At 45.7% G+C, this 11,835-nt stretch overlaps 1 protein-coding gene across 1 annotated transcript; it reads right to left on the reverse strand.

Annotated features, from left to right (window-relative positions):
- Positions 1–5,633: 5,633 nt before the first annotated feature.
- On the reverse strand, positions 5,634–8,512 carry LOC125533898 (disease resistance protein RPM1-like). The gene has a single exon (XM_048697224.2). It carries the CDS (start codon positions 8,475–8,477, stop codon positions 5,754–5,756), a length of 2,724 nt encoding a protein of 907 aa, XP_048553181.1. The 5' UTR covers positions 8,478–8,512; the 3' UTR covers positions 5,634–5,753.
- Positions 8,513–11,835: the final 3,323 nt, after the last annotated feature.

The raw sequence follows: 11,835 nt of genomic DNA on the forward strand, positions 1-11,835 counted from the left end.
AGGCAGCCATTACTGACTTAAAACCGCATGCTAGTCACAATACACCACCACACGATGACAACCTTCTCTGAATCAGTCCAGACAGTCCAACCAAAACCAAACTCAGTCTGCTATTTTATGGGCTAACTAGCATAGTGATCCGCTCGGCTAGGTTTCATATTATTTTCTCTTCAAACAAACACTCCCCATGATAACCAACATCATAGCAAAGATATACATCCAGTGAGAACATATTTCATAGTGACCCGCATATTTGCGCGGCTAGATTTCATAGGTATTACTGTATTCCAAATAAAATAGTGTATTATTTGAAGGCATCTCAAAAAGTAGATGATGCATTCTCTGGTGACATTAATGGCACAAAAAGAAGACATTTGTTTGTCTAAAAAAAACATCTTGCACATAGAGAAATTGCCCAATCTTGACGGTATTTTTAATTATGATTTCAATTGTGCAAGCTGGGTCTTAATGACTCAAAGATTTTTTGGTTCGGATACCATATAGAAGTAAATGCATTGGTTATGTTATAAGTCATCGGAGAGAGGTAGACATTGCATTCATACTTCAAGAATAAGAGATCATCAAATCATCATACTCCACGGACAGAAAACTTCACCTGCTAGCCAAACAAAAACATTTTGCACAATAGAGAAACGGAAAAGTTAAAAATCCGATGCTTGAATTTTAAATGCCGGAGAAAATTGCGATGCTCGCAATAACATAATTTGTCATAGCACGCGTTAGATTTGTCATATTTAAAAATCCGACGTCGTCAAATTTATAGCGAAATCGTAGAGAAATCGCCATCCTCGGACCACCTACTACAAGTCGTAGCAACGTTCTCCGCAAACGCCGTAGAATCCCATCCATGTCAGTGCAAACGCCATGGGTTGACGTATAGCACGACGACAGTAGGTACAGGCATCGGCATGCATGCCACATGCGTGCATCGACGCAGGGTGCGCCGGCCGGCCGGCCATGGATACCAGCGAGATATATACACCTCTTGCCCTCTTGCTTTCACCCGAAACGGCGAAGAGAAACGACGTACGTGTCTGCCGCCAGACTTGAACCGCAAGCGGCCATCCCCGACCTGAAACCGCTGGGTACGGCCACGCAAAACGTTCGCAGCTTCTGAACCGGTCCAGTCGGGCCAGCCGGCCAGCGGCGCACGGGTACCGTCGTGCCGGGTATCGGCTCGGCCCCGGCCCTCGTGATGGCCACCCGAAGCCCGAAGGCGATCAGAGGCGTGCAGCTTCCCTGTAGCCAGACAGCGGCCGGACGCAGCCGCCGCTGCGCGGCATGGCACCCACATCTCCCCCTTCCTCGCCGGCCGGCTGCGCACGGCGCCGGCGCCTCCACGGAAACGACGCAGGTAGACTGACAGGCCGAAGCGGGCGGGTTCGCCCGAAACTCACATGTCAGTGATGCTCTGCTTCGTACGTGCGTGAGAGAGGAGACATAGAGTTAAGGATTCTTCTGCTAGCTAGCTGCTCAGTGTGTGTGCGTTTGAAATTAAGAGTCACCCAGGGCATTTCTATTTATAATCGGTTCGAAATTAAGAGTGACCGAGGGCATTTCTAATCAATCACTTATAATCGGTTAAAGAAGTAAAGATACGATTTTTTGGCACCGAGACGATCCCCAATCCATCATAAGGGAGTATATTTTTTTACTCCATCTCTAAGTTTTTGCATATATTTACTCCGTCTGAAGGCGGCCGAGTATAAATTTTCTTCACGCCTCCTCATGGCCGGCCGGCGACTCACGTGAAGCTCCCATGGCCTCCCGGCGACCCTTGCACGTACTACTACCGGAACTGCCACTAAATGTTGTTGCTGCTGTGCGTTGCTGTTGTGTGTTGTTGCTGCTGCTCGCCGCTGCCGGTGTGTGCTGTTGTTGCTGTTGCTCGCCGCCGTTGGTGCGTGTTGCTACTCCTTCCCGTTGCGTGCTGCTGCTGCTCGCTGCCGCCGGTGCGTGTTGTTGTTGCTTGCCGCCGGTGCATGCTCGCCGTTGCTCCTCCCTACTGTGTGCTGCTACTGCTGCTGCTTGCCGCTGCTCCTCCCTGCTGTGTGTTGCTACTGCTGCTACTCGCCATCACCGGTGCGTGCTGCTGTTGTTGCTCCTCCCAGTTGCGTGTTGTTGCTGCTTGCCGCCGGTGCATGCTCGCCGTTGCTCCTCTCTGCCGCGTGCTGCTACTACTGCTGCTTGCCACTACTCCTCCCCACTGTGTGCTGCTACTGCTGCTACTCGCCGCCGTCGCTGCGTGCTGCTGCTATTGCTCCTCCTAGTTGTGTGTCTTTGCTGCTGCTGCTCGGTGCTCGCTACCGACATGGTCACGTGGTTGCCACTCGCCACGGAGGTGCATAGCAAGTGTTCGACGAAATGTATGAACGAAATTTAAATTTACTCCATTATGTATAGGGTGGTCGCCGGTCGGCTAGCTCCAACCAAAACTCTACGAAGGTTTACTCCTTTATTTTTTAAGAGATCGGTTAGAAATGTCCTGAGTGGCCGGGCAGTGGAAGGATATGATAGACGGAACGCGAGAGAGTAGTGGAGTTTTCTGTCCATGGACGGAGGTACGCGTACGTAGGTACGGGCTTGGGAGAAGAGACGAGGGCGGTGCAGGGCAGGCCGTACGCCACAGTCAGCTGCACCTGCCTGCCTCCTCCGTCTTTGTTTGACGCCCCCAACCCCGTGAAAGGGCATCACGCACGCAACAGTACTCCAATCCTCTTCGGGAGGCCACGACCCATCTCGTCCGATCGGGAACAAGCGAACGGGATTGGCTGCCCGGAGCCCGCGAGCTAGTCACTAGTGAGTGTCCACTATAAATCTTTTTTTTTCTCCCTGAGGCTGGTTGTAATGGGGAGTATCATATACTAGTACCATGATACTAGTCTATGATACTACATTCCTAATGCATAGTATCATATGTTGGTATCATAGAGGATTACATTTATTATCATGCATGACACAAAGTAGCACATCATTTAATATGATACGGTATCATGATATGACACTCAAGCCTCTCTTTCTTCATTTAATTCTATGCCACTTCATCAAAACTGCTTAGTTGACATGCATGATACTACCTATGATATTCCCGCAGCCTGAGGGAGTACTAGTGCACTGTACTTGGAAATATTGGTGGCTGCATGTATGGGCGTGCCGGAAGAAAGGACAGCCTAGTGGGGGACCGGGGTAATTCCACATTTACAACAGTAACAATGCCACGTCAGATTCCAAGCGTCTTTGGATACATGTGGCATTACTTGTCCCGTCAACTTTATTTCTTCCATCATGCAAAATAAACTTTATTTTTTTTTTCATTTCAATCAAAATAATTTATTTATTCTCTTTCTTGGTCGCCTTTTCAAAATTCGCTTCCGCGGCAGCATTCCCGCTCTCCTACCTCCATCTTCCTGAACCCCTTAACCTAATGTACATTCGTAACTCATCGCCTCTCTCAGCGAAAAAAATGAGCCAAGAGAGTCCAATCTTCTAGCGCCGTTCTCCGGCGACTCCCCTTCACCGGCAACCTCGGTCGTCGGTGGTGAGGGGGGCGCCGGATCCACGTGTGTGGATCATTTTTTACTCTCTCGTAGTCTAGGTTTTTAGGCTGTTCATCGTCTTGGCTTCGGCGACGACGATGACAGCGCTGAATAAAGATAGTTTCCTCCTTCGGTGACTTAGTCGTGGTGGGATGCCAGATCTGGAGTTTGACGGCGTGTCCGGGGTGTTGCCCCGGTCTGATTCATTCAACGACAAGGGCTTTATTTTTGGTGAGCCACCTTGGAGGTCCGCAAAGCTGTATATCATCGATGGAGACGCGTAGCTCGAGTGAGGAGGTGATCCGTCATTCTTTTCTTCGGTGGCTGCTATGGTGGTGCCGGAGGCAGGTGACGGGTGTTGGTGTCAAGCTCAGAAATGTTCTGCTATCTTTTTAGTTTTGTCATGTCGGTCATTACGTAACTTGTACTTTGATGTTTATGATATGAATGAGACACGTATTACGTTAAAAAAAGTAGTTGTGCTTGCTAATATATAAGCCATTTCCGGCTACAAATTGTTGCGATGTACTCTCTTCGGTCCTTTTTAGTCTGCATATAAGTTTTGTCTGAAGTCAAAGCATCTCTACTTTGACCAAACTTATAGAAAAAAGTATCACCATTTACAATATCAAATCAATATCGTTAGATTCATTACGAAATGTACTTTCATGGGATATATATTTGGTATAGTAATTGTTGATATTTTTTTAATATATATTTGGTCAAACTTTGTAAAGTCTGACTTGACCAAAACCTAATATACGGAGTAAAAAGGACCGGAAGGAGTAGTACCATTTTAACGTTCACAGATTAAAATGCAGCCTCCCTCTCCGCTGTGATCTTCCATTCACTCAATCTCTGGGGGATGGTGCCAGCGTGCAAGTTGAAAACTTTGGACTCGTCTTCCTTAATATGCCATCGTATGATGGGTAAGGCGGTGCTTGGCATTTTGGCATTGTCATGTGGATAGATACTTTGGCTTCACCGCATGTGTGGGCTTTGAAATGGCATCTATTAATAGATATTTTACCTTTTCTCCTCTCTCCTACAGAAAGTACACTTCTTTTTGAATTTACAGAAAGTACACTTGGGCTTGGGGATCTTGTGGAATAGCATCACGTGGGTCTAGAATAGATGCGCGTAGTTTATTTACTCAACCGAAGCTTACTTTTATTCGATTCTGTCTCTTGAGACAACTAGGTTACTAGTGGAAGGTTTCAGCTAATCCCAGTCCTACTATCCAAATTAATTAATTACACGGATGCCCATCAGCAAAAGAAAAATGGCGATTAGTAGTAGGAGAACTCCCTTCGTTTCTTTTTAGTCTGTACATAAGGTTTGGTCAAAGTCAAGTTTTGTAAAATTTGACTAACTTTATATTAAAAAATATAAGCATTGACAATATGAAATTAATATTATCAAATACACCACAAAATGTATTTTCATACTACATAGTTTTTATATTGTAGATGTTCGTATTTTTTTATATAAATTTGATCAAATTTTGTGTAGTTTGACTTTGTCCGAATCTTATAAGCGGAGTAAAAAAAACGGAAGGAGTACATACGTAGTACAGCTTCCGAATCATGTCCTTCAGTAGCAGTACCATGCTAGAGCCATTCATCGGTCTATTGATTGGCGCATTGAAAGGCAGGCCTAAGATTCGGACAGGGGGCTGTTCCAAAGCAGAGCAGGTTTAGCAGTGGTAATAATTACTGTGCTGTCTCGCCCGTACTGTCCTCCCCTACTGTGCTCGCCCCTACAGGATAGAAAGCTAATGGGCTTTACTGGGACACTAATGGCCCAGCTGACCACCGTTTCCGAAGGCTTTTCAGCCAGCTAATTGCCACTAGCCAGCGTGTGGACGCCAATCCCTTAACAGCTCTCCGTACGCTGGTGCTGGGGTCTCTGAAACCATGTCTTAAGGACATACTACCAGCATTTGCAGCACCAACTGAAAAAAGTGGACATTCAAATCGGCTCACATATGCTTTCCTGGGTGACACCAATGCTGTGTTTTTTTTAAGTATACTTATTACATGGCCAACAACAAAAGGAAATAAATGGTCTGGCGCGTCGCCTCTCAACACCATGCTGAAACTGGAGATCTGAAACTAGTTCGCACTGAAACATTTCTTCTGTCCGAATCATCCTCTGTTACAGAAAACCGAGAACCAGATGATGAAAGTGCGTCGGTCAGACGCATTCGATGTTGGCAATATGCTGAACAAATCCCTTGCGGTCTCCTTCCAGCTGCGCGGCGAAGTCCCTCGGCATGTTCCGCGCATACAGGTGCTGAAGCGACCTAAGGTACCCGAGGCCTTCAGGCACGGCTTCCAGGCTCCAGAGCTCACGAAGCTCTAGGTATGTCAAGTTGGTCATGGAGCCATCGCTTATCTCAACTGAACTCAGATTGTCCAGCTTTCCTAGGAACAACCGCTTGAGCTTGGGAAACCATCCAGAACAGAATGCCAGGGATTCCCCGTCATACGCACAATAGAGGCTGAGGTAAACTAAGTTCCCCATTTCAGACAAGGATTTGAGCGGGTCCTGCGCCAGCCCGGACCAGCGCATTGTCAGGACCTTGAGCTTGTCAAACCCCTCGGATACCGGAAAGAGCACCCCGTTCTCCAGCTTGCCCGTCAGGTAAAACTTCTCCAGGTTTCTGAGCGGCTTGAACTTGTCCAAACTGAGGACTTCGTCGTTTTCGCCGCGAGTTCCGACCGCCAGTTTCGTCAGGACGGTCATCTTCCCTATCGAAGTCCACAGGTCCCCGCCGTAGCTTGGAAGGACTGCCGTGATGCCCAGGCTTCTTAGCTGCGTGAGGCACCCCAGATTTTGAACCAAATCTTTGTTGGCCTTCACCTCACGGAGAGTCTGCAAGTGCTTGAGCTTGCAGATGCTACCAGTGACTGATGTGCCATACAAATCGTTGCTCACAGATAAGTGCCGGAGGCTTGAGAGCATCGCTATTTCACGTGGCAGCTCCATCACACGAGCAAACCTGAGGTGCAATGACTGCAGTTTCTTGAGCCTCGCTATTGATCTTGGTATCGTCTTCACTTTCGTACGTGAGAAATCAAGGTAGTGCAGATTGAACAGACCAGCTGTGATGGCTTCCGGGATGTGCTCGAGGAGGGAGTATCTGAGGCACAACACCCTTAGCAGCCTGAAATTCGATGAAGCGGCGCAGATCCATGGAACCGGCACATGCTTGTCGAACAACAAAAATGAGCGCAGATGTTGTGAAGCTGGGCCTGGCTGAAAGACCTGGCCTCCACGATGCACTGATACACGGCTTGCTTCGTCACCGCCGTCTGTCACGTCTGGGTTATTCCAGATAAGAGCGAACCTCTCTTTTCTTGATATGGTCATCGTCATTTCTCTCACAAGGTCATGCACCTGAAATCTTTTTGGCCTTCCGTATTCATTCCTTTCCGTCACTTGAATCAGTGAGCGCTGAGCAAGTTCTTTGAGGTAATCCTCGGCGACTTCCTCCAGGGTCGTCTCTGTTCCGCGATCCTCGACGAAACCTTCAGCTACCCACAATCTGATTATCCATTTCCGTCGTATTCGGTAATTTTCGGGGAATAACCCACAGTACAAGAAACAGTTCCTCAAGTGGCTTGGAAGATCATCCAAGCTTAGCTTCAGGAAACTTGAAACCCAGTTCAGCTCTGGATTATTTGTTAGTTGCCAGTTAAGTTGATTGTAGAATAGCTTCCACTCATGTTCCTCCATTTCTCTGTAAGATAGGAGACTCCCTATAGCTACTATAGCGAGGGGCAAGCCTTGGCATCTCTCCAGAATTTTTTCTGCCCAGGGAACAAGACCTTGAGGGCATCCCGATGTTGCCCTGTTTTGCCTTGAGAATGCTTTTCTGCTGAAGAGGTCCCATGATTCTCTTTGTGGAAGAAGACCAATTCTGATAGTCTGGTTATCCTCTGCAAATGAGGCAACAGCTTCCGTGCGAGTAGTAATGATGACTCTACTTCTGCACTTATTCTTGACAAATGCTCGTTCAAGGAATAACCAAGAATCTCTATTCCACATGTCATCCAAGACAATCAGGTATCTCTTGTTCCCGAGGTAACTATGGATTTTATCCACCAAATGTGTTGGATCAGTTGTACCAGCTTGCTCATCAGGAATATAAAGTTGTTTGATCAGTTTACTTAGAAGATCTTCAACGGGATAATTTGGTGATACCGTGATCCAAGCATAGCAATCGAAGTTCTTTCTGATTTTTTGTTTCCTACAGATGCTGCTTACAAGAGTTGTTTTGCCGGAACCACCCATTCCACAGATGGAGATAATCGTACGATCCAAACCATCATCATTTATGCATTGTGTCAGCTTTTTTGCTTCATCTTCATTTCCTATGATTTCTTCATTGTCATTATCACTTAAGTAGGAAGAATCAGACATGTACATCTTACGAGTAACATTGTGGTGTGAAGATCCACCCCCAAGTCCAGCAGCTACTGTTATGCCGTATCTTTCTTTCACAGTTGATAGATTTTGAAGTCTTTCTTGTACTTGTTTGAGCTGAGCAGAAATATCTTTCCATGCCTTCACCCTCTTTGATCGATGGAGTGCCTTATTCAGAAGACCTTCTACATTGTCCATTTTTCCAAGGAGAAATGAATATTCGTCGATGATATCCTCAACTTCAGAGGCAATCTTCCTTATGTGCTTCAGCCATGCTTTGAGAATTTGGTTATTTTCACTATATGGATGTACTTGACTTATGAAGGCCTGCATGATCTCAAATTCAATCTCAATTTGTTTCATCATGTTTTCTGTTTCAAGTAAAATGTTGCCTTCCTTCCCCAATTTCAACCTAATTGCATTCAGTGCAACTCCTCCAAAGGTAGCTGCGATTTTCGAAAGCACAACAAGTATAAGACCTTCTGCCATGGTTCCTGACTTCACTACTTCAGCTGGTTGACCCCTCCCGTCGGTGATTTCGTAACTGGCAGGAAATGAGAAAATCACTTTGTAAGACACCACAAATTCATCCACAATAAGATACTTAATAAAAAAAGATACTATTTTCAAAGCCATCGACGTCCCTTTTACATCATCAGATTATTTTCTTGTTCAATAGCTACGAGGTAATGCTATTATTGGAAAGCATACACAATGAGATAATTCTATTATTGGGAGGCATCACGGACTCAGTCCCCTAGGTCATGTGATTGCCAATGTCCTTGCTGCTTAGGACTCGTTTGGTTCGCATAATTCTAAACACATAGGAATATGATATGAATGCATGCGCAAACTGGATGATCGGAAAACACATGAACTTTGTAAACTTAAGTGTTTGATTCACAAGAATAGAGGAAACATAGGAATCCTAATAAAAATGGTCAAATCAAAGTCAAACTACATGAAAAGTATAATTAGAATGCTATTAGGCTGGTCATAGTGGGGAGTAACTTAGACTAATGTTATGCATATGACACTAGTCTAAGTTACTACCTTCATAATGCAAAGTAACATAATAGTAGTGTCATAGATGACTTCATTTATTAGCTTGTAGACTCATTTTGTTTTGGGAAGCGCTATGTTACAGTAACATATTATGTTACCACCTCTCATTAAATACTTGCCACATAAGCAAAAATTTCTTGAAGTGCGCTATGTTACTAGCTAAGTTACTCCCACTATGACTAGCCTTATGTCACTAAGGGTCCCAATCTCATTCTTCGTGCATAGAAAATATAAACCAGTCCAAGCGGATGGTAGAATTTCTGCGTTTTTCTTTTGAAATGAGTTCAAAGGATTCTCTCCTTTTTATTTGCTCCATTGAGCCAAACGTATAAATAGTGCTCCCATAGGAAAAAATTATTATTGCTATATTTTTTCCTCCGCTTCTTGTTTGAGCCAAAGAGGCCCTGAGCCACTAGGGTGGCGTTTGGTTTGAGGATAAAGGTGGATTGGCTGAGGGTATCCCCAACCACCTCGTTAGGGATAACCATTTGTTGTTGTTTCGTTGGGTTGGATAACCACGTTTTCTTGTTTGGTTGGAAGGATGAGAATTGGATAGGTTGTTGTGATGACCTCTTTGCTAGAAGAAGGTGGTATTACCCCTATAGCAATTTTAGAGCAACCTTTTGAAATCAACTCGCTATACCATGCAAGCCTCTCAGAAGTTGCAGGGATTACAAAAAGAGGGTGCTTTCCTGTGTTGCACTAAAAAAATCCAGACGGAATAGTAGGTACTCCCTCCGTTCGGAATTACTTGTCTCGGATATGGATGTATCTAGAACTAAAATACATCTAGATACATCCATTTCTGCGACAAGTAATTCCGAACGGAGGAAGTATAAAGCAAATTGCCCAATGTTTCCAAATTAGTCTTCTCATTCGCATACTCTGTTTCTTGGCACACATAACTGATCTTTGGATGAATTGAGTTGTCAAAGATTCGGTGTGATTAGGACAAACGTTACTAATAGTTATTACTAGTGAGAATCATTTTGGAAAGTCAAATCATCTCAGTTGCAATTTGGCAATGATCCCCACATAAAAAGAAGCAAGCTCTTGCCTTAAAAAAAGCAGTTACAATCCACACTATTCTACATTATTTTTTCGGAAGTGCAGAAGCAGGTATGGCAACCACGAGCAAGTAGATCAAGGGCCAGTTCTCTCCCCAGCTTAAAAAAATCTAGACATGTTCATACACCAACTAGCTAGCAGCAGAAAAATGAGGAAGATATAAGTCAATCGTAGCACAAAACAAGAGAGGTGAGATTGGAGCACAGAAGAGGGCAGGGGAGACATGCTTGGCCATTCCCGCCGCCTGCGCTCGCCAAACCGCGCCGCTCGCGCAGAACATTCCCCGTCGTCTGCGCTCGCCAAGTCCAGCCGCCACCACTGCCGTTCCCTATCACCGGCGCTCGCCAAGCCCCGCCGCCTAGTTGCCGGTTCCCCGTCGCCCAGATGCCCAGTTTCCCGTCGCCACCGCTCACTATGCCATAAGAGAGAGATAGAGAGATGCGGCACCTCGACGCACCGCCAGCGCCCGATCCAAAACTGCCGATGCGCCGCCACTCTTGTTGTTTTCAGACGAGCCACCGCTCTTCTCCTGTCGTGACTCGTGGGTGAGAGGTGAGAGAGGGGCGGCGGTCTCTGTTCGTGAGGTGAACTGAAGCGGAGCGAGCATGGCTGCCCTACTCGGCCAATTTTTCACGGCAGCAAAAAGGATCGAATATTCGTTAAATCGGGTTATCCCCAGCCATCTCATCATATGAAAACACTAAAAACCTAACGTCAGATTTTTAGGCATGGTAAATCTGATGTTTTCTATGACAATTTAAATGACGTGATGATGACAAATTTAGTTTGTAAGCATGATAATTTTCTGATAAATGAAAATGAACTGAGTGGGATTTGCCATGTTCGTCAACTAAATTTGTCATCCTTGAAGAACATAATTTATCATGAAGGACGTTCAATTTGCCATGGTCAAAAATCGGATGTCAGATTTATAGTGGAGTCTTTCCAAAAATATGGCATCCCTAAAAATTCTGCTTATCTCTGTCACACAGAAGGGTGTCATGAGAATCGAGTGCCCGCTAGATTCGTCCAAGTGCACGAAAGAACACAAGCGCTAAATACTTTCATCCCTTATACTATTGATTGACAAGATATGATGATTTGACTCGGACAAGGTCTCTAGTAAAAACCAATCACACATATGAGAAACACACATGTTTACGACAAACTCAGGATAACCTTCTAGGACCTATGGTCACATCGCTCTATAATGATGGTCTAATCGCCCATGTGTAAAGGTCAGACCCCCCGACCTCCACCTTGGCCTCGAAACTGCCATGGCAGTCTGACTGCTTGGTTCCTCGCCAAACGTTTGGGGTTTCATGACTACCGTAGTTCTCTTAGATGGGAGGACTTTCCCGTTTCATTTGTCTCTCCTCCTATTCCCATTGAGAGTAGTATGTGAACGTCAGGCTAATTCCCCTCCCTCCCTAACGGCGTCACCGATCGCAGTAGGTATGGTCGTATGGACGAGGAGTGTGTGGAGCCCATGTACATAGTAGTTTAAGTTTTGGGTGTTCTGTTATGTCGGTTGTGAGAGTGCATCTAGAGCACACATTTGCGTCCAAAGTCCGAGGGCAACGATCTTCCTGCTAGCAGTGCTCCAGTGGTGGGATCCAAAGGATGTAAGAAGGCTCGTCACTGACCAATCCATGAGTAAGAGGGAACGCAAGTGTGGACCACAAATCCCTAGCCCCACTTGGAGGACATGAAG

The sequence above is a fragment of the Triticum urartu genome, chromosome 2A (assembly GCF_056163025.1).
Source record: "Triticum urartu cultivar PI428250 chromosome 2A, HENAU_Tu73, whole genome shotgun sequence".
In the NCBI taxonomy this organism is placed as follows: Eukaryota; Viridiplantae; Streptophyta; class Magnoliopsida; order Poales; family Poaceae; genus Triticum; species Triticum urartu.

Excerpts from the sequence above, each read along its gene's own strand:
- LOC125533898 (XM_048697224.2), bottom strand. The coding sequence starts at position 8,477 with ATGGCAGAAGGTCTTATACTTGTTGTGCTTTCGAAAATCGCAGCTACC.